We start from the raw sequence: 20529 nt of genomic DNA on the forward strand, positions 1-20529 counted from the left end.
ATTCCAGGTGTGAGGGACAGAGTCTAAATTAAACTAAGGGCAGGGAAAGCTGATGGAAGAGACATTTCAAGGGCAGGACCCAAAGAACTTGGTGATGTGCAGGAAGTGACAGATACTGATAGTCAGAAAGTCACTGGGAAAGTTTTTGTGAAGATCAAAACTAGACTGTAAGGGCTTAAGGGGAAAAAATGGATAACAAAAATGCAATGAAAAAAATGGGCATAATATTTAAGCAAATTAATCATTTTTTTAAGCAAAATGAAAGCAGCTAGAAAAGAGAATAAAGTTATTTTTCAAGACAGTGAGTGGCTGGAGAAAGCCAAAGTACAAAAGACTCAGAGAAGGAACTGTGGGCAAAGGAAGCCATGGGGAGGTGAGGATTAATGATGCTTGAGCTAAGGGTATACCAAGAGTGTAAGATCCCTTAGGCGATATAGAAAAGGGATTTAGGATGGCCTCTCCCAAATTCTCTTGGATTCAGATGATACACAGATTTCTTTAGAAAAGAAGGTTCTACAAAGCATTTTAATATGTTATGTGCACCTGAACACAATTTTTATGCCTTTGTAATAATATCTAACATTTATACAGCACTTACTTTGAGCCAGTTTCACTCTGAGTGCCTACACATACTAACTCATTTAATTCTTACAATAACTCTGACATAGACACTATTAGCATTCTAGTTTTCCTGAAGTACAGAGATGAAATACTATGGCTGCAGACCTGGCAAGTGGTATTGCTGGGAAATGGGTCCAGGCTGACTAATTTTAGTAGTTTTCTCAACCACTTGTTTTTACAAATTCTTAAATACAACGTATGAATGAAATAGTAAACAATGAGTTCAGTTTGGTGGGAAACTTCTTAATTCTTGTCCCTTAAAATTAAATATCTCTAAGCTAAATTCTAAATTTACCCTGTTATTTCACACAGAAAAGCTATAAACAAGAACCTTCTATTCTACTCGGAAGCCCTCTCATTTTGCTGCTTTTTATTTTGCCATTATGTAATTAAAATTTCTTCCAAAGGCAGGAAAAAAAAGGGCACTTACAAAGCTAAGTATATACTTAACTCTTCCTAACATCTGCAAGTCTATTTTTAACTTGGAAAATGGCAAAATCAAAATGCCATCTTGAATTTTAATTCTAAATTGAGTCACGACCTTAACATAATTTAGGCGTTTCTTACCATAAATTACTACTTGTTACCTGATAAGCATGACCATACCCAATTTTGCTATTACCCATAATTTGAACAATAAAGCAAAAATAAAGCTCTTCCTGCTCCCTTTCCCCACCAATATTCTTGGTGTAGCTGTATTATTTTTATTCTTTTTATTTCTCATTTGCTAATATATATAATTAAGCAGAAATTCAGGGTCATAGGCCGTTTCAATTGTAAAATGTCAGACATGTAAAAGGTCGTGTTAATCATCACTCAATCTGTAATAATTTCTTCTCTTTGTTTCAATCATTACTAACAACCTTGCTCCATGGGAACCACTGCTAAGACTGTAAGATATGAAAGAGTTCCCCAGCAGCCTGACACCGTGTTCTCTGGTGACCCCAAATAAAGCAGCTCGTTTACATTTTTGCATTCATTAATGTATTTAGCTAAAGCTCTAAGTCAGAGGTTTTAAATGACTTAATAGCAGAATGCTTTTTTCAAGCAAAATCTTACATGGGAATCTATCTGTGAAAGACAACTAAAATATTTCATTAGTATACATTTTATAGGTTCAAATTTATACTTATTCCTATTAGAAATTAACCAATTAAAACAACACAGTGGTGTTCAACCTGATGTTAACATTTAGCAAATATGTACTTGGCTATTTATATTTCTTTATTAGAGGTTTCCAATTTAAATCAAATAGTTGTAGACCTTCTGGATCATCCCTCTTTTGCAGAGTTAAAAAAAATCTCTATTCTAAATCAAAGTTATCATGCCCAGAAGACATCATACCTGTGACCTGTGCTTGCGATTACAATCTTATCGCCTGGTTTCCAAGTTACTGCTTCTTGTAAAATCAAAGTCCTTTCCCCCGCCTTTGCTGTATGAGCCAGACGAGTCCAGATCACAGAAACAGGCAGACCTGGAGCCAACAGACAAACTGAGTCTTTCTTTCTTTTTTTTTTAATTTTTAAATCAGTGTTTATTTATTTTTGAGAGAGAGAAAGATTCACAAAGCACAAGCAGGGGAGGGGCAGAGAGAGAGGGAGACACAGAATCCAAAGCAGGTTCCAGGCTCTGAGCTGTCAGCACAGAGCCTGACATGGGGCTTGAACTCACGGACCATGAGATCATGACCTGAGTTGAAGTCAGATGCTCAACCAACTGAGGCACCCAGGTGCCCCCAGACTGAGTATGTCTAAAGACGTGTTTTCTTGCATAGTGAGGGCTTTATGTATTTTTCATATTTGCCCAGATTGAATCAACTTTGGAAAGGTTCATTTTACCTTGGCATTTTATACCTTTCTCAAAAAAGAAAAAGAAATATTTAGAATGCTTGCTTTATAAAAGTAACAATTACGTTATGATAACATGTGTGGGTCTATAAAACTAAAAATCATCCTTCTGCAATGATATACTCCATTTAAAACAATCATCTTTATAAAAACACAATATAAATGTGATTTGATACTATTGTTAAAACAGGCAGAGGCCTATTACCTTTGCCATTGTTGATATAAATTGCTTATATTGATAATCTAGAGACAAATGAAATGTGTAAACTTCTGAAAATTACATTAGGATATTTATTTAGCACAATGCAGGGTGACAGTTATTATCATAATAGGGATTGTGTTTATACATTCTAAATTTATGAAAGAAACAGATTATTGCAATATAGAAGACTTTAACATAAAAACGATTCACACCATGCTTCCTTTAAATAAGTAAGCCTGATACCTCAAACATGATCATAATCATTTTTATTTGCTGGTAATTTTCCAGAATATAGTCATATAGAAGTACAACTATAAACTTATATTTTAGAAAGAGCCCATTTTAAAATACAAACATTAGAAGTTACAATCTTCTGCTTCCAGACTTAATGCCTTTGTATATAGACAAATGAAAGCAGTAATAATCACTAGGTACTCTGGTAGGTGCTGAAATAGGCAAAAGGTGTTGTGAGAACACATACAAAGGAAGAAGCAGAACGGTGTAGAGAAGATCCAGAACGGTGTCCCCAGGAGTGACTTGGGTTGTGAGTCTTGGTAGTAGGAAGGGCTGACCTGCCCTGGATAAGGGGAGGGCAGAGATAAAGAGGAACAAAGAGGGGACATGTAAAGACAGGAGAAGCTTGGCAAGTTTTCCTTTAGAGAGTTGTCAGGAGGGTTATCCCTTGTTTCCTGGCTAGTATCTCCTGGACCAATTCTCTGAGCCCTTTTGGCTGCCCTACCATGCAGATCCAGGATTCCCTCTCGCACGGCCAGAGTTTTGGTGCCATATACTGGGAGCTCAGGAGATCGCAGGTGCCCATGCAAGGTAATGACCGCCCTGTGTTGAAACGGGGATGCTTCTGTCCCAATCTGCAAGGGATTTCACAAGCATCATTCAGAAAGTTAAAAGTCAATATCCACAGTTTTAACCACTTAAAAAGTAACCCTTTCTTTTGAAAATTGATTGCTCGGTTGAATCTTTCTTCCAGTAGATAAACCTTACATTTTCTAGTCAGATCTTTGGAAAGTATACTGATTGACTTTAGCCACATTTCAGAGCTATTATTTTTTTCTGTTCTATTTAAAATTTGGCTCTATGATAGTATGCTATTCTCTTCCCATTGAAAGCACAAGAACACTCTGGAAGACATTTTCCCAAAAAGGGGATTTTAGACTAGTAATGGAGACCTACATAAAGATAAACTTGTGAGGGCTTGTTATAATTAACCATCCATTTTACAAGTGGTATTTTACAAAGAGATGGAGAGAGGTTAGCAAGGATTCCATATCAGGTTCTCTCGTATACCTGAAGAATGCCTCCGTCTGTAATTAGAATATTTTCTGCCTGGAGTTCAATGTCAGCTTCATCAAATATTAGAGTTCCACCTGTGAACCACACAATTTTGAAATATAACAAAGGAAATTATTATTAAAAGCTATTTATCAGATTACACATAAAATTTTAATTTCTTATTCTTTTTTTAATGTTTATTTATTTTTGAGAGAAAGAGCGGGCATGTGCGTGAGTGGGGCAGGGACAGAGAGAGAAGGAGCAGAGGAAGCAGGCTCTGTGCTGATAGCAGAGAGCCCAATGCAGGGCTCAAACTCACAAACCGTGACATCATGACTGGAGCCAAAGTCAGACACTGAACGGACTGAGCCAGCCCTAATTTCTTATTCTTATCTGCTGTCACTATGCATGTCACTTTAACTTCAGCTCTTTAGCAATATAAAATACAAAAATTTCAGACAAGACCCAAGAGTTGATGGAAAATTAAATCCCTAGACAGATTATTTTCCTTTGACCACTGTTATTTTCTATGCTTTTAAATAGTGCAGCTACATGTTCTATAAACACAAGTCTTCAAAATATAAATTAAGGCCAAAAACAATTAAAATTAGGGGTACATGGGTGGCTCAGTCAGTCGAGCGCCCAGCTCTTGATTTCAGCTCAGGTCATGATCCCAGGGTCATGGGATTGAGCCCTGCACTGGGCTCCATGCTGAGCATGTATTCTGCTTAAGATTCTCCTTCTCTCTCCCTCTGCCCCTCTCTTCTGCTTGTGTTCTCTTTCTCTAAAAAAGAAAAGAAAAGGGGCGCCTGGGTGGCGCAGTCGGTTAAGCGTCCGACTTCAGCCAGGTCACGATCTCGCGGTCCCTGAGTTCGAGCCCCGCGTCAGGCTCTGGGCTGATGGCTCGGAGCCTGGAGCCTGTTTCCGATTCTGTGTCTCCCTCTCTCTCTGCCCCTCCCCCGTTCATGCTCTGTCTCTCTCTGTCCCAAAAATAAATAAAAAACGTTGAAAAAAAATTTTTTTAATAAAAAAGAAAAGAAAAGAAAAGAAAAGAAAAAGTTAAATTAAATTAAACTAAAAATGAAAGAAAAGCACTTTTTATAGAAATCATGACAATGCTGACATTAGCTCTGAACTCCTATCCACTAATTTGCACCAGCAACACCTATAGCCTGATTAGCATTATTAAAGAATGTGCTGAGATATATTTTTATGAGACTGATGTAAATTTGTCAACAGTAAAACTTTACTTGTCCAAAGGTCCAAGAGTTAATAACTTCAAATACTTGAAACACACTATTATCCTGGAAGTTAAAACAAAAACAAAACACAAAGGTTTTTGAGCAGCTAAAGCCATTATGGCAAAGTTGATACCTGAAAGCCCAAAACATTTTACTTGCACCAAATATTGTTGCTTTTACATGCAGTTGTAACAGTTCTGGTTATTTCCTCCTCTGTACTAATGGAATATCAAGAAGCAGAGAGAAGCCCAAGTACAATGAAAGTAGTTTGAAAGACAAAGGTGAGAGTCACACCTGGCACCCAATGGGAGTTGGGGTGGTCATTTAGTATAGAATTGAGCAAATCTCTCTGATTTTATAACCCCTGGGGGCCACTATACCAGTCCTTTTCTGAATGGGAAATACCTTTTACTGTTGTGATTCACCACACGCGGAGAGGCATAGGCACATGCACATACATTATTATTGAAACAAAAGTTTCACAAAACAACATTTAACTTTAGAAGGTGCTTACCCATAAGAAGGCAAGACGCTCTGATATTTTCCATTCCATTTCATCAAAAGATTATGGTTACAACACACTAAATAACAGCATACCACAAATGGATTATGATGTTCAATTTAAAGAACACAGTATTCCATATTGCATTAAAAACATCATACCACTAGAAATAATCATAATCATGAGTTTTAACTAAATTTTATTCACAGAAATATTCCATAGACAGAATCTAATAAGCAGGTTTTCAGAAATTTACCCTGAATAAGCAACATTTTCAGAATAGGTGTATTTTGATCCAGCAAAATTGTCTGTCCTTTTGTAATAACAACTAGAGACCCTTCCTCGGGGGGAGATTTTCCTCCCCATGAGAAGTTGGAAGACCAGGCATCGACATACAGGAAATCAGCATCATCCTGTAATAAAATACGAGAAGCTTTTAAATACAGACGTTTTATCAGAATGATTCATTCAACTTCTCAAACAAGAAGGAACCTAAACCAGGAAACATTTTCATTAGTAACAAAGTATAATCTACCTGATTTTTTTTTTATTTTTTATTTTTTTAAATTTTTTTTTAACGTTTATTTATTTGAGAGACAGAACATGAACGGGGGGAGGGGAGGGTCAGAGAGAGAGGGAGACACAGAATCTAAAACAGGCTCCAGGCTCTGAGAGGTCAGCACAGAGCCTGACGCAGGGCTTGAACTCACGGACCGCGAGATCATGACCTGAGCCGAAGTCGGACGCTTAACCGACTGAGCCACCCAGGCGCCCCTACCTGATTTTTTTTAAAGTTTTAAGCGTTTATTTATTTTTGTGAGAGAGACAGAGACACAGCACAAGCAGGGGAGAGGCAGAGAGAGGAGACACAGAATCTGAAGCAGGCTCTAGGCTCTGAGCTGTCAGCACAGAGCCCAATGCGGGGCTTAAACTAACAGACTGTGAGATCATGAGCTGAAGTCAGACACTTAACTGACTGAACCACTCAAGTGCCCCAAGTTTAATCTACTTTAAATATGTCACAGCTGTCTGTCGGTTTATTTCACAATAATTATAAAGTGAAAAATCAATTACCAATTAGCCTACAATCCAGAATAAGTAAAAACCTGAAATCATAAAATATTAATAACAAGCAACAAAAACATGTTACTTTAAATTTAGCATAGTTACATTTCAGTTATGTTTTGGAGACATTAACAGAGTAAAAAGTCCATTAACAATTATGTCATCTCCCATAATGTTTTCTATTTCTCCTTTCTCTTCTACTTTTCTATTACTGTCATTAGTACTATACTCAACAGCACCTTTACCAGTTTGGCCACGCCATTCCTCCTGATGTTGACGTTAACTGGAGCCCACCCTGAAGGGGTGTGGGCATTTGTCACACAGATGATAAACGTCTTGTTGGAATACTCAACATCACATTTGGCTTCAGCTATGGTGATGTGAACATCCTGCATATTTTCACTGTAAAGAAAAAAGGGGACAAACAAAACATTGACTTTCTTCCCTCAAATTTCTAGGTAACATTTTCAAACCCTATTAATGATACGCACTACTGCAAAAATAATGATCTTACTCTATGATCCATCAAAGTGCAGACTGACACTTTTTTTAATAGCAAGTCTTCAAACTATGTGTTAAGAAAAAAAGTAAACAGAGATTAAGAAGACAGGACATAAAGCTGTACAAATTAGCAGGCATTCCAGTGCTGGGAGAAAAATTGCCTGGGTTCAATTTATTGAAAGAATCCATGTTGGTCTCTAAAGAGCCACTTTTGGTAGAGACTTTCAGGGATACTTTTGTTTATGTGATATTTGCACTAAATTCAAAGACTTCAGAATTTAATATCCATGTAAAAATTCAAGTCCAAGGTCTTGAGAAATTAAGTACTTGAGAAATTAAAATTGCCTTCTATGATTTAAATGATCTGCGGTTTTGAAGTCAGCCTTATCCACTTGAAGAATAATGACAGTGCAGTATATAAATTTGAGCCAAATAATGAATATGTTTAGGAAGAAGGAATCCGGCCACTTACAATGAAATGGACATGATGTATGAAGGCATGTTTCATCAACTCAGTGAAGCAGATCATGGTTGGTGATGAGATAGTAGGGGAAACATAACAAGATGTGATTTATACTTGGGGTCTAACTAGGATTTAGGGCAAATTATTTAACCTAATTTCAGTCTCCTAGCCATAAAATGGGATAAAAATATCTAAGATGGTAAGGCAGGAAGTTTCTGTGGGGTAGGAAGGTGCCTGACATGGAGTAAGTAGTTGATAAATGTTGGCTATTAGTACTAGGATGTGCCTCAAGCATGACTTCTGAGCAGATGGGTACACATTACGTGAGTATTTTAAGCACTGTCCTTGCATAGGAGAAAGGAAGAGTGATGCCTTGAGCTTATACACACCGATGTATGTGTGTGTGAAGACAGTACCTGAAGCCTGATCCCGTGATCGTAAGTCTGGTGCCCCCTGCTGTACTGCCTCTCTTGGGAGATAGTTCCGTGATGAGTGGAGTCAGTGACATGGCATACGTAAAAGGGGTCGTGGACTGTGACAAATCCTTCCCGTTGACCACACTCACTTCACAGGCTTGCTCAGGTCCTCTGCCTATGAGAAGAGGATCGAACTGAGGACAGTTCTGCCATCAGGCCCTTATTCATTTCCAAAACTCCCATTTTCAATAACATCTTCCTTTTCCTGTAATCACTTCCAATATACACAGGCTATTTTTCAATTAATAAGGATCTCTAGCAATAGCCAAAAAAATCTCAAAATTCATGCATGTAGTCAAAGAGAAAACCCCTTAGACCCTTTCCTGGAGACTCTTACTGTAGATGATGCTACAAACCTCCCTGTGGTTTCCAGCCCTAGAGGATGCAACACTACAAAACAGAGCAGGAAGGGAGGGAGAACTGGTAAGACACACAGGCTGAGAGCAGCAAGGACTGACAGCTGGAAGTGAGCTAAGAGACAGAAAGAACACAGACATGTGGTACGAAAGTGTACAAAGAAGAAGAGCTGGCATCAAGACAGCCCCAAAAACCTCGACAAATCTTGACAGCACTGTTGCATTAAAAAAAAATCAGCATATAAACTGATGTTGAAATGATAAGCTCATTCATAAAAGTGTTATATTTTCTTCAATATTCTTTGTTTAAGAAGTCAGGGGTGCCTGGGTGGCTCAGTTGGTTAAGCATCCAACTTCGGCTCAGGTCATGATCTCATGTTTCGTGGGTTCGAGCCCCACGTCTGTCTCTGTGCTGACAGCTCAGAGCCTGGAGCCTGCTTTGGATTCTGTGTCTCCCTCTCTCTTTGCCCCTCCCCAATTGGACTCTGTCTGACTCTGTCTCCCTTTCTCTCTCGAAAATAAACATTTTTTAAAAAGTCAGAGAAGAAGTAAAAATGTTTATAAAGACTTCCTCAAATTTTGTTAATTTTTTTTAAATGTGTATAAACCATATTTTTTATTCACCTAGAGCATTCCTTTTGTTTCATCTTAAATTTCACTGGATAATTAAAATGTGTTGTGTACTTAAAATACCAGATGTTTAAACTTCACAATAATATGATAACCCAAGAATTAGGGTTAATAACATCTCCACTTAATAGATGCATGAACTGAAATAGAGTTCAGTTACTTAACTGAGGTGACACAGTAAGTGGAAAAATGAAATTCAGGGGCTCCTGGGAGCCCGGGCTCTTAACCACCAAATAAAAATAAATAAGAGTAATAATAATAACAACAGCAAATCACATCTCATGTTTCAGATATCATTCCATCCACTTTACATACATTAACTTATTAAACCTTACAATAATGAAGTAGGAAAATGTGATTATTCTCAGTTTACAGATGAGGAAACTGAGGCACAGAGTAGTTGAATAACCTGCCCAAAGACACAGCTTGGGTTTGAATCTTGGCAATGCATTATCATGGTTTACACTCATAACCATTATACTATCTTATCTTTAACGGAAATCTAACAGTTCAATAGGAATTAAAAATGTGTTCTCCATTAGGCATGCTCAGTTTACCTGATAAACTGAAAAACCACAATTTATTATAAACAATTTAATCTAGCCCAAAGGTCATGAGTCTTGAAAGACATATAAACCTAGAAAACAAAGTTCTACAGAAATTGTTTAAAATGAGGACAGTCAGAGGCGCCTGGGTGGCTCAGTTGGTTGAGCGTCCAACTTCGGCTCAGGTCATGATCTCACAGTTTGTGAGTTCGAGCCCCACGTCGGGCTCTGTGCTGACAGCTCGGAGCCTGGAATCTGCTTCAAATTCTGTGTCTCCTTCTCTCTCTGTCCCTTCCCCACTCATGCTCTGTCTCTGTCTCTCAAAAATGAATAAACGTTAAAAAAAATTTAAAAAGAAATTTTTTAAATGAGGACAGTCATAAAGGTGATTCAATTGCCTCCAAATCTTAGAAGAAATTTAGACTCTGATTTCTTTAACATTAACCATTTCTCAGAGACTGCCACTCTTTTTTCTGACTACTTACCATTATTACTTGGAGTTTTACATAATAGTGTTGTGCAATCGGATTTAAGCCTGTCAACTGCACATTCTGAGCCACACACTAATATAGTTGAGGTCTGTGGATTAAACCCAGTGCCTGTCACAGTCATGGTCTGACCACCACCAAAGCTCCCTAATAAAGAAAAATAAAAGGGAAAAACACAGCTAATGAAATGAAAACCTCTTCTGTGTACATATTTCAAAACCTGAAATGGAAGTAAATTATAATAAATGAAATGATTCTTAGAACTGAAATTATATAGTATATATTATATTAATGCAACAGAACTCCTTTTGATGGTATTAATTTAAAACGTTTACTGAGTAAACATTACATCCTGTCATTTATTTCAACTACTTCTAGGAACCAAAATTTTATTTACCAGAGATGTCAAAAGGAATTTCAGAGTAGTCAAAACATAAATGCAAAATTACTATTTAATTAAGAGTACATTGATTATACTTTCTTTAACCACTAAGATAATTTTCAAATAGAAAAAAATATTTATGTATTCGTAATTATAGGTCAGTGACGTCTAAATATGATTTTATAAAATTATGTTAACACTAAGAGAAATATAGGCAGTAAATGAATATTTTGAAGTGATTCATTGATACATGCACATGCTTATTTTATGGATAAACCAAACTATCTTCAATGTGTTATAGGAACTACAAATCTTAGCAGTGTTTAAAGAATAATTTTTTTACTGAAGTGTTTACTGAAGATTAAGTGTTTACTGAAACAATATAAAATATTTGTAGGTTCCTACACATTCATGGCTACCTTGGCTTGGATGAATATTCTGAATAGTAAGTGGGTACTCAAATACAACTGTGGACACAGCAAAGCCTTTTGTCTTATGATGCATCATTACAGGATAGGTGCCACCAGCATGATCTCCAATGATGCACTGCAATACACTATCATTGACCATGGTTACATTACACTGGATGTTGTTTATCATCACGGAAATTTCCAAGATATCAATACCAAAATTAGATCCAGTGATTTGAATTTGGGTTCCTGGTGGACCTTTAAAAAAAAAAAAAGAAAACAATATATCCAGTACTTATATATGCATTGAAAGATATACTTAATTACTTCCATAAACAAAATAATATCCAGTTTAAAGCTTAAAAAACATTAACAAAATACAAAGTTTGGCTATACCATATATTATAATCTATAGTATATTTACTATAAATTATCTCAACATTCATTATTTTCCAGCACATTGTTATTCTGCTATTGTTAATGTTAATTCAGGCTACTGCAGAAGAGGGGAAAAGAGAAGAAAAAGATTCAGAATTAAGAAGTATGAATGTCTGGGGCACCTGGGTGGCTCAGTGGGTTAAGTGTCTGACTCTTGATTTCGGCTTAGGCCATGATCTTGTGCTTCATGGATTCAAGAACCACGTCAGGCTTTGCACTGACAGTGTGGAACCTGCTTGGAATTCTCTCTCTCTCCCTTTCGCTCTGTCCCTCCCCTGATCATGCTTTCTCTCTCTCTCTCTCTCTCTCTCTCTCTCTCTCTCTCAAAATAAAAAAAAGTATGAATGTCTGAGCAGGGGTGGTGAGTTGGAGTATATTTTATGAATGAGGCTTAGAATTTTTTATTTTTAGTACTTTCCTGATATTGGCAACTCTTTTGAGGATGGATTATTTTTCTTAATTTAAATATTTTCAATATATATACTTGATAAACAAATTATGATAGGTAAGATAGTAAATACAGAAACAAGGAACTAATTTTAAGAATTATAGATGAATGTTGATGCCTTGAATAAATGCACATAGAACAAAGTACTTCAATCCTTCTTCCTTTTCACAAAAATGCATTAAGGGAATTAAACACATGGAATTTTTCATAGTTCATCCAAATGAATGCCTTCATATTTAAAGAATAAGTGAATAGATATTAACCAACATAACTTGTTACACATAGAGTCATCAAATAGTAGGCTGATTTTAATTCAAGCAGTAATGGTAAAAATGGCCATATAACTGACCATAGTAAAGACCACTGACATTTAAATGGTCATTTTAAAGACCACAGAAATTAATAAGATCTTTCATGTTAGGAATAGTTTTAAGATACAAGCCAAAAAAATGATTTTTTAGTCTTAAATTTTTAATTTTGTCTAGCATTTTCACCTATCAAATGGAAGTGTTGTTCTAAGTTTGATCTATTGCCTATCTCTTTGGTAAATAAAGCAGCTCAGTTCTCACTTGTCTGCAAGTTCCATAACTTCAAATACATTGCTTGAAAGAGACATTCAGGGGTGTCTGGGTGGCTCAGTATGTTAAGAGTCTGACTCTTGATTTTGACTCAGGTCATGATCTCAAGGTTCCAAGAGTTTGAGCCCTGTGCTGCTTGGGATTCTCTCTCTCCCTCTCTCTCTGCCTCTCTCCTTCTCTCTCTCTCTCTCTCTCTCTCTCTCTCTCTCTCTCTCTCAAAATCAATAAATAAACTTTATTTTTAATTTTTTAATTTTTATTTTATGTTTTATTTATTTCTGAGAGAGCACAACTGGGGGAGGGGCAGAGAGAGAGAGAGACAGAGGATTCGAAGCAGGCTGTGCACTGACCACAGAGAGTCTGATGCAGGGCTTCAATTCACGAACCATGAGATCATGACCTGAGCCAAAGTCAGACTCAACCGACTGAGCCCTGCAGGTGTCCCTAAATAAACCTTTTTTTTTTTTTTTTTTTTTAAAGAAGGATATATTCAGGCAAAAAGATGGAACAGAAATGGCTCACAGAAATACAAACACATGCCAATATCCAATTCATCATTTGCAATGATTACAAATACATGGGGAAATGTATGTTATTGCTATATTAATGTTCACTTTAAAAAAAATTCCTAAATGAGAAAACTTAATGTATCAAAGAAAATTTCACTAGCAAACTCTTGAAGGGAGAGAATTCATCTTACCCAAACCTGGCACATTTTCTAGTAATACAAACTTAAAAAGATTATTTTTAAATAGCCTTTTAAAAGGGTAACATTTAGGGGTGCCTTGGCGGCTCAGTCAGTTGAGCGTCCAACTTCGGCTCAGGTCATGATCTCGCGGTTTGTGAGTTCGAGCCCCGCGTCGGGCTCTGTGCTGACAACCCAGAGCCTGGAGCCTGCTTCAGATTCTGTGTCTCCCTCTCTCTCTGCCCCTCCCCTGCTCATGCTCTGTCTCTGTCTCTCAAAAATAAATAAAGGTAAAAAAAATTTTTTTAAGGCTAACATTTAATTATTTTCTTATTAAAGTTGCCATTCTAGGTTACATTTTATGAATGAACTTATTTAACCTTATCAGGTAGGTACTTGCATGTATAAGGAAACTAATATTTAAAAAAAATTTGTCTGAAGTTGTATTACTATAAACTAGAAGAACCAAGATTTGAACCTAGGCATCAAGGCCATGTTCTCACCTTTACACTATAGCTGCCTCTCCAGAATTCATTATGTAGATGATAAGCATTCCAACACCTTGAAGATTATCAGAAACAGCATAGAATAATGACAAAAAAAATTAAGACATCTCAATCTGTTCTTAGCTTAGAAAAATGAGTTATGCTAAATCATTATGCAAATCTTATTTCATAATATTTTTTCCATCTGAATGGGCCAATTACCTTCTTAAAAAGAACTCTGTTGAGTTAATAAGTTAGTATTCAATTGTAGTTTCATGGAAACAAGATACATAGAAAAAGTCTCAATGTTTAGTAAGATCACCTACCCCTGAATTTTAACAGTTGTTTCCTGTGCCATACCAGCATTAATGACATAAATTATCAATTCAACTCATAGATACCCATCTATTTCTTCCTCATTTTGAAATTCAGGTCATGTTAATGGGGATTTTGTTTCAAAATAGAAGTTGGAATTTGATTAAAAATTTCATCATAAGAATGTGCAAAAAATAATCACAAAACGGAAACTACACAGAACTCAAATCCCATGTATTAATTGAGTTAAGTGGATTGTCTAAGAACACATCTTAATAATCACAGATAAACATTATTCCATTTCTACACTAGTAAATATTACTGATAATATCATATCAAGACAATAAAAGGAAGGCATTGGAGTACCTGTCCTTGGATCAATTTCTCTGAGAAGCGGAGTATCCTCCAAGGTGTATGTAAATGACAGAGGTGGATAAGCAACTGTATTAACGGAGATCTTCACATCGACCCTCCCAACCATCCGTGCCGGGGTACTGCAGAAGACTTCACTGGAGTTGACAGAAATAATTTCACAAGGTTCATCCCCAACAGTGACTGTGGTGTTGCCTGGATAGAAGCCATTTCCTGTGATCACCAAAGGAGTTCCACCAGCAATGCTTCCAGAAGTGGGTGTGACAGATGCAACTGCTGGGCTGCTAACAGTAAGGTTCCCCAGAGCCACACCTTTACTTCCCACCACAACACTAAGAGGATGAAGTCCAGCTGGGAGAGGACTCACCAGCAGGGTGATGTTATTGTCATTAACATCTATTGCTCTGACCTGTTGGTTTCCAATGAAAACAGCAATGTCTTCCAAGGCAGTGCCAAAACCGTCTCCTTCAATAAGAACTTCTCCAGGTCCTTTGATGGAGTTTGGGAGGATTCTCGTTATGAAAGCAGTGATACTTTCTGAGTATGAAAAGCTGCAGTTCCCCTGACACTGGGCAGGCACTCCGTGTATTAGAAGATCCACTTTCACCAGCTGTTGGGGAGCGGGAGATGTTTCACACTCAATGGCTGTGTAATTTACAGATAGAACTTTACATGGCAAATGACCCATAAAGACTTCTGCACCTGCAGAAGAAACCGCAAATCCAGAGCCTTTTATGGTCACTCTGGTCATTCCGCTAGTTGATCCTGCATTTGGCAGCACCATGTCGATGTTTGGCAAAAGTACAAAACGCCCATCAGATTCACTGGACAGCGTGTTGAGAGCAGTGCCCAGGTTGTAGACAGTTAATGTGACAATTTCCCTGATGCCAACGTCCATTGAGTTTTGAGGGTCGATATGACAAATAATGGAATTATCACTACTTTCTTCTACAATACAGGGGTAGCTACCAATCGTAACCTGAAAGTAAGATGAATATGGAAACAAGTCAATACATTACTCTGGAGTGAACTTAAATTTTATATTAACAGCAACTGAATTTTAAAAATTTAATCATGTGCAAACTTTTTTCCTCATAAAACTGATTTAGGGGGCTGATTAAAGCATCTCTCGGATCAATCTTAAAACTATGACCATACATGAATGGTCATAGCTACATTATTCATAATAGCCAAAAAGGTGAAAACAATCTAAATGCCCATAAATGATAAATGGATAAATACAATGTGTATACTATATAATGGGATATTATTCAGCCATAAAAAGGAATGAAGCACTGATAAACATAGTATATAACATTGAAGAACCTTGAAAACATTACACTAAGTGAATAAAGCTGGTCACAAATGACCACATTATTATTTATACATTCTATTTTATTATTATTATCATTCTATTATTTATACATTATTCAATTATTTATAAGAAAGGTCGAGAATAGGGAAATCCATAAAGACAGAAAATAGATAATGGTTGTTTGGGGCTAGAAGGGTTGGAGAGGTTGGGGATAATGTCTAAGGGTTAAGGTAAAATGTTCTAAAATTGAGTGTGGGGATGGATACACAATTCTGTGAATATACGAAAAGCTATTGAATTATGCACTTTCAATGGGTGAATTGTATGGTATATGAATTATATTGCAATAAAGCTGTTAGGAGTTACGTTATGAGGTTATGGATGAAACATTTTCCTTTTATTGAGTACACAGTAGTAAAAAGGAGATCATTATTTTCTTACCTTATTGGCACATGTGAGATTACTGAAGCCACATCCAGTAATTGTTATCAATTCATGTAGTGTTCCAGCAGATGGACTAATGTTGCTTATAGATGGTGAAAAACAACTTGAAAGCTCAAAGACCAATCTATCTGAATTTTTAACCCCAGTATTGTTCAGGCCACACTGGGGTTCTGTTGCTAGGCAGTCTGTCCCGGAGCTTCCCAAGTGCAAACTCACAGGTCCTTTAGATAAAAAGAACTACCCGTAAGTCATGTATAAATATTCTAAAACAAGAACCGTTCTCAGAATGCATTACTCTTTATTTTAATGGTGGTGGCTTATATTCCATTAAAACTTTTTCTTTTCTTTTGTTTTAGTGACAAGACGGGCTCAGGCAATACAAAGTTAAAATAAAGACCTGGACAAAGATGGTGCAGTAAAGAGAGAAAAGTGAATATAAAAATAATTTCCTTTTCAATGTTTCTAAAGCCAGATTCTATAGGGAAAATAAAACAATAACATCATTTCACATCTTAATATATTTTGGGGCACACACAGAGGGTCAGAACCTTATTTTTTATTTAAGTTTATTTATTTTGAGAGAGAAAGTGTGAGTGGGGGTGGGTGGCAGAGAGGCAGAGAGAGAGAGAGAAAAGAGAGAGAGAGGGAACCCAAGAAGACTCTGCACTGTCAGCACGGAGCCTGACATGGAGCTGGAACCACAAACTATTAGATCATGACCTGAGCCGAAATCAAGAGTTGGATGCTTAACCGACTGAGGCACTCAGGTGGCCCATTTTTTTTTATTAGAGAGAGAGAGAGAGAGAAGGAGAGAGCATGATTGGGGCAGACGGACAGAGGGAGGGAGACAAACAGAGAGAGAGAGAGAAAGAGAGAGTGAATCTCAAGCAGGCTCCATACTCAGTGTGAAACCCAATGCAGGGCTGGAGACTTTGACTCTGGGATCATGACATGAGCCAACACTCAACCAACTGAGCCATCCGGGTGCCCTCAGAGTGTCAGAACTTCTTCACACTACATCTCATTTGAGGCATACAAGGATTCTGGGAGAATGGTAGGACAACATTAACATGGGCCTCATTTTATAGAACAAATTCCAGTCTTAGAACAGTCCAGATTTATTCAAGGTCGTGTGGTTGATCAGAGGCAGAAGCAGTGTTAGACCTAGTCATCAGCCTCCTCCTCCAGAAAGGTCACATACACCCTAGGTCACTGGAGTAACAGAGTTTCCATCTTTAACCCTCTTACCTGGAGCGTATGTAGCTTCAGTGCTACCCACAAACAGGTGCAGGGGAATGTGCCTGGTTTCAGCTGGTAAAACATTAATGACTCCTTGGAGAAAAATAGAGCGAGACTCATCAACATACCCACTGCTATAATAATGGATTCCAGGTGAAGTAAATTGGTAAGAAAATGAACCTGCCATAAAATAAGATTATATGTAATAAATACAAGCAATTAATGCATCCTCAAAAAGAAATTTCAAATGATCATTCAAACACACATGCAGATGACAGGTTTATTATTTTTCATGCACATGACATTTCAACAGGAAGTAGTAAAAAAATGATTCACTGGTTATAAAAGAACCATCTTGTATAATGAAATTACATTCCAGGAAGACAAGAGCCAGCATTAATTTTTCTAGAAAACCACATTAAGTATGGCATAACTTACCAAATTTTAAAGAAAAACTCAACATGCAGTGAAAAATAAACAATACTTTGTGTTCATGAGAAAAAGTTCAAAGTGATTACATATATATATAACAAAACAGGCAGTCTAACAGTACACTTTACACTGAGTTGTTCTAGGAGAAATACTGATTTTAAGGCTGATTCCAATCGACAGAAGTTTGTTACTTGCTACTAGTTTGGTGTGATTAAAACATACTCCAGTTTTCTTTGTATTTTGCTTATCTCAATACTTTTTCAATTGGTTGGTTATTCCAGAATGAAGAAAGACATTTCTGATATCAGAAATCATCTCTGATATACAAAATACATTGCTTACATTTACTTATAATAGGTTTATAAACTTTTAATATTTTTACTATAGCAATACAATGTCAAATAAATCATTTGTGTATTTATACATATTATTTATACAAAAGTATTTTAAATATAAACAATATCCTTTTATTATATCTAGGAAAAAGAAACATAACACAAAATTCAACAAAGTGGAAACATACCTGATGCAGATTTTTCTCTTCCATTCATAAATCCTTTGCCATCATAAATTACACTTCCAGGACTGGATACAGAGAAAACCCTGTATCCTATTCCCCTGAGAAATGGATGTGTTTGCCAATGCCATGTCACTGTGTCTCCCACAGATACATTTAAGACTGATGGTGACCAGGCATAACCTAATCCATGTACTAGGAGCAAGAATTGAGACACATTTTTAAAAGAAAAAAGGAAAAGGAGTAAAAATTCTCAATAATTATCTTTGCAAATATTGCATTTTTGTACAGCTACTAGCAAAAAACTCTTTTAGGCTAACATCCTAAATTTTTTATGTGCATAATTAAACATGTAACAAAAATAAACAGAAATAATGGAAAGTATGATCATGAGAAGCTAAGGAAAAAAATAAGCCACTCACCTCCAAAACTGATGATCAAGAAACAGTTTGAAAAAAATCAGAAAGTCAATAACAAGTTGTTCAGAAATGTCACATGGAGTATTTTTTTAAAGCTATGGTCAATTTTTTAAACATAATTTTCTCAGGCATAGAGGCATACGAAAATCTATATAACAACAATTTGAATATTTATTTAGGGACCTATGACCAATAACAAACAACAGACAGTAGGTTTGGGAGTGCAATAAAATCGAATGGCGATTCCTCATCTTGGCAATTGTAGTCTAGCATTTTAGACTCAAGTCTACCACTGGCTCATTCTATATGTAGCCCCCTATGTCAAAGAGATAAAGTATAGACAAATTACTGACCAATTATAGAAAGAAATAGCAATATTTATTCTCTGAATACTTTGAAGTATTAAATAAATGAAAATAAAATCAATATCAGGGTAAATTGCTTCCATTATTTACAATATACAAATGTTGGCTGATACCTGAATCTTCTCCACTGTTGGTAATCCTAAATGTATTCCCTGTTGAATGAAGAATACATTTTATGACATTTTCTGATGATGAAATCACACTGCAATGGAAGGACCCTAGAAAGAAAAAAGATGGGGGAAATTTTTTCTCAAATATTTTTTGTAAAATATAGAAATGAAGTATAAGTAGTAAACAGTAAAGGCGCCACAAAAACTCCACATTATGTAGCAGGATCTTTGATATTTTTCTGATAGTTATCATGTTTGTGTACTGATTATTTTTACAACAGAGACCTTAACTTTTTAAAGTGTTTTATATGCATCAAATGTAAAATATTTACTAAAATTAAAAAAGTTACTCAATTTCTCTTTACTACCTTAACCACACTTAACTTTTTATACACTAATAGAAAAATAACGTTTCCATGATTGAACAGTATTTGTGTAATAACTCAGCACCTATAAGCACATCCTTTACAGTGAGAAAAAGGGATAACGCTCTTTGGTGAGGATGAAACTCTTACCTAAGAGCACAGTGTTCTCAGTCGGTATTGTGCTGAACCCCACGCCCATAATAGTGACTTCAGTTCCACCATATAAAGAGCCTCTCTGTGGAAACATGGTGGTCACTTCCAAAATATACTGTATAGAAGCATTTAACTTATCTCTGCAAAAGAAAAATTGGTAGATGTTTCAGTGACTTTTCCATGGCGTCCTGTTGCTAAACTCTCATTAGAATGTGACTCATTTCAAAGGAGGAAGAAGTTGAATATTTAATTAGACATTACTTTTTCAAACTAGATAATCTGATAATTATCATGGCTTTAATTTGGTTGGATGGTTTGTATGTATGTGTGTATATATATAATAATAATATAATCATATAACATGTAACAACATACTATATATATAATCATAATGTATATAATAATAGTTTTTCCCTAACAATGAAAATTAGTTTTCTGAAAATCCCATGGCAGAATAATTTCAGATGGAGGAACTTAAAATATTGTGAAATAAATATGGTTATTAGAACTGAGGTCACAAGAAATATATGCTATCCTTTAAAATATTTTACATATTCATTACAGTAAAACATAAAGGCAGCATTCATGATCTGTAAGAATATAGAAATGAAATTCCATACATTTCATTTAAGAAATAGGGCGCCTGAGTGGCTCAATTGGTTAAGCATTGACTTTGGCTCAGGTCATGATCTCACCATTCGTGGGTTTGAGCCCTATGTCAGGCTCTGAGCTGTCAGCACAGTGCCTGCTTCATATTCTGTCTCCTCTCTCTCTGCGCCTCTCCTGCTCATGCTCTCTCTCTCTCAAAAATTAAACATATAAAAAAATTT

The 20529-nt window shown here is 36.2% G+C and overlaps 1 protein-coding gene across 1 annotated transcript in view; it reads right to left on the bottom strand.

The window, feature by feature from the left end:
* Positions 1-20529, bottom strand: part of PKHD1L1 (PKHD1 like 1) — a 165880-nt gene that overhangs the window by 80756 nt on the left and 64595 nt on the right. The window contains exons 33-46 of the mRNA XM_030303954.2: positions 19697-19839; positions 19185-19289; positions 18294-18482; positions 17348-17518; positions 16097-16320; positions 14335-15319; positions 11029-11277; positions 10225-10374; positions 8149-8323; positions 7014-7170; positions 5960-6116; positions 3976-4055; positions 3410-3539; positions 1966-2095 (exon numbers count right to left, since the gene is read on the bottom strand). Of these exons, the coding sequence (XP_030159814.1) occupies positions 1966-2095; positions 3410-3539; positions 3976-4055; positions 5960-6116; positions 7014-7170; positions 8149-8323; positions 10225-10374; positions 11029-11277; positions 14335-15319; positions 16097-16320; positions 17348-17518; positions 18294-18482; positions 19185-19289; positions 19697-19839 (3045 nt within the window). The remainder of the gene's footprint in view (positions 1-1965; positions 2096-3409; positions 3540-3975; positions 4056-5959; positions 6117-7013; positions 7171-8148; positions 8324-10224; positions 10375-11028; positions 11278-14334; positions 15320-16096; positions 16321-17347; positions 17519-18293; positions 18483-19184; positions 19290-19696; positions 19840-20529) is intronic.

This window comes from Lynx canadensis, chromosome F2 (genome assembly GCF_007474595.2).
Source record: "Lynx canadensis isolate LIC74 chromosome F2, mLynCan4.pri.v2, whole genome shotgun sequence".
Lineage (NCBI taxonomy): Eukaryota > Metazoa > Chordata > Mammalia > Carnivora > Felidae > Lynx > Lynx canadensis.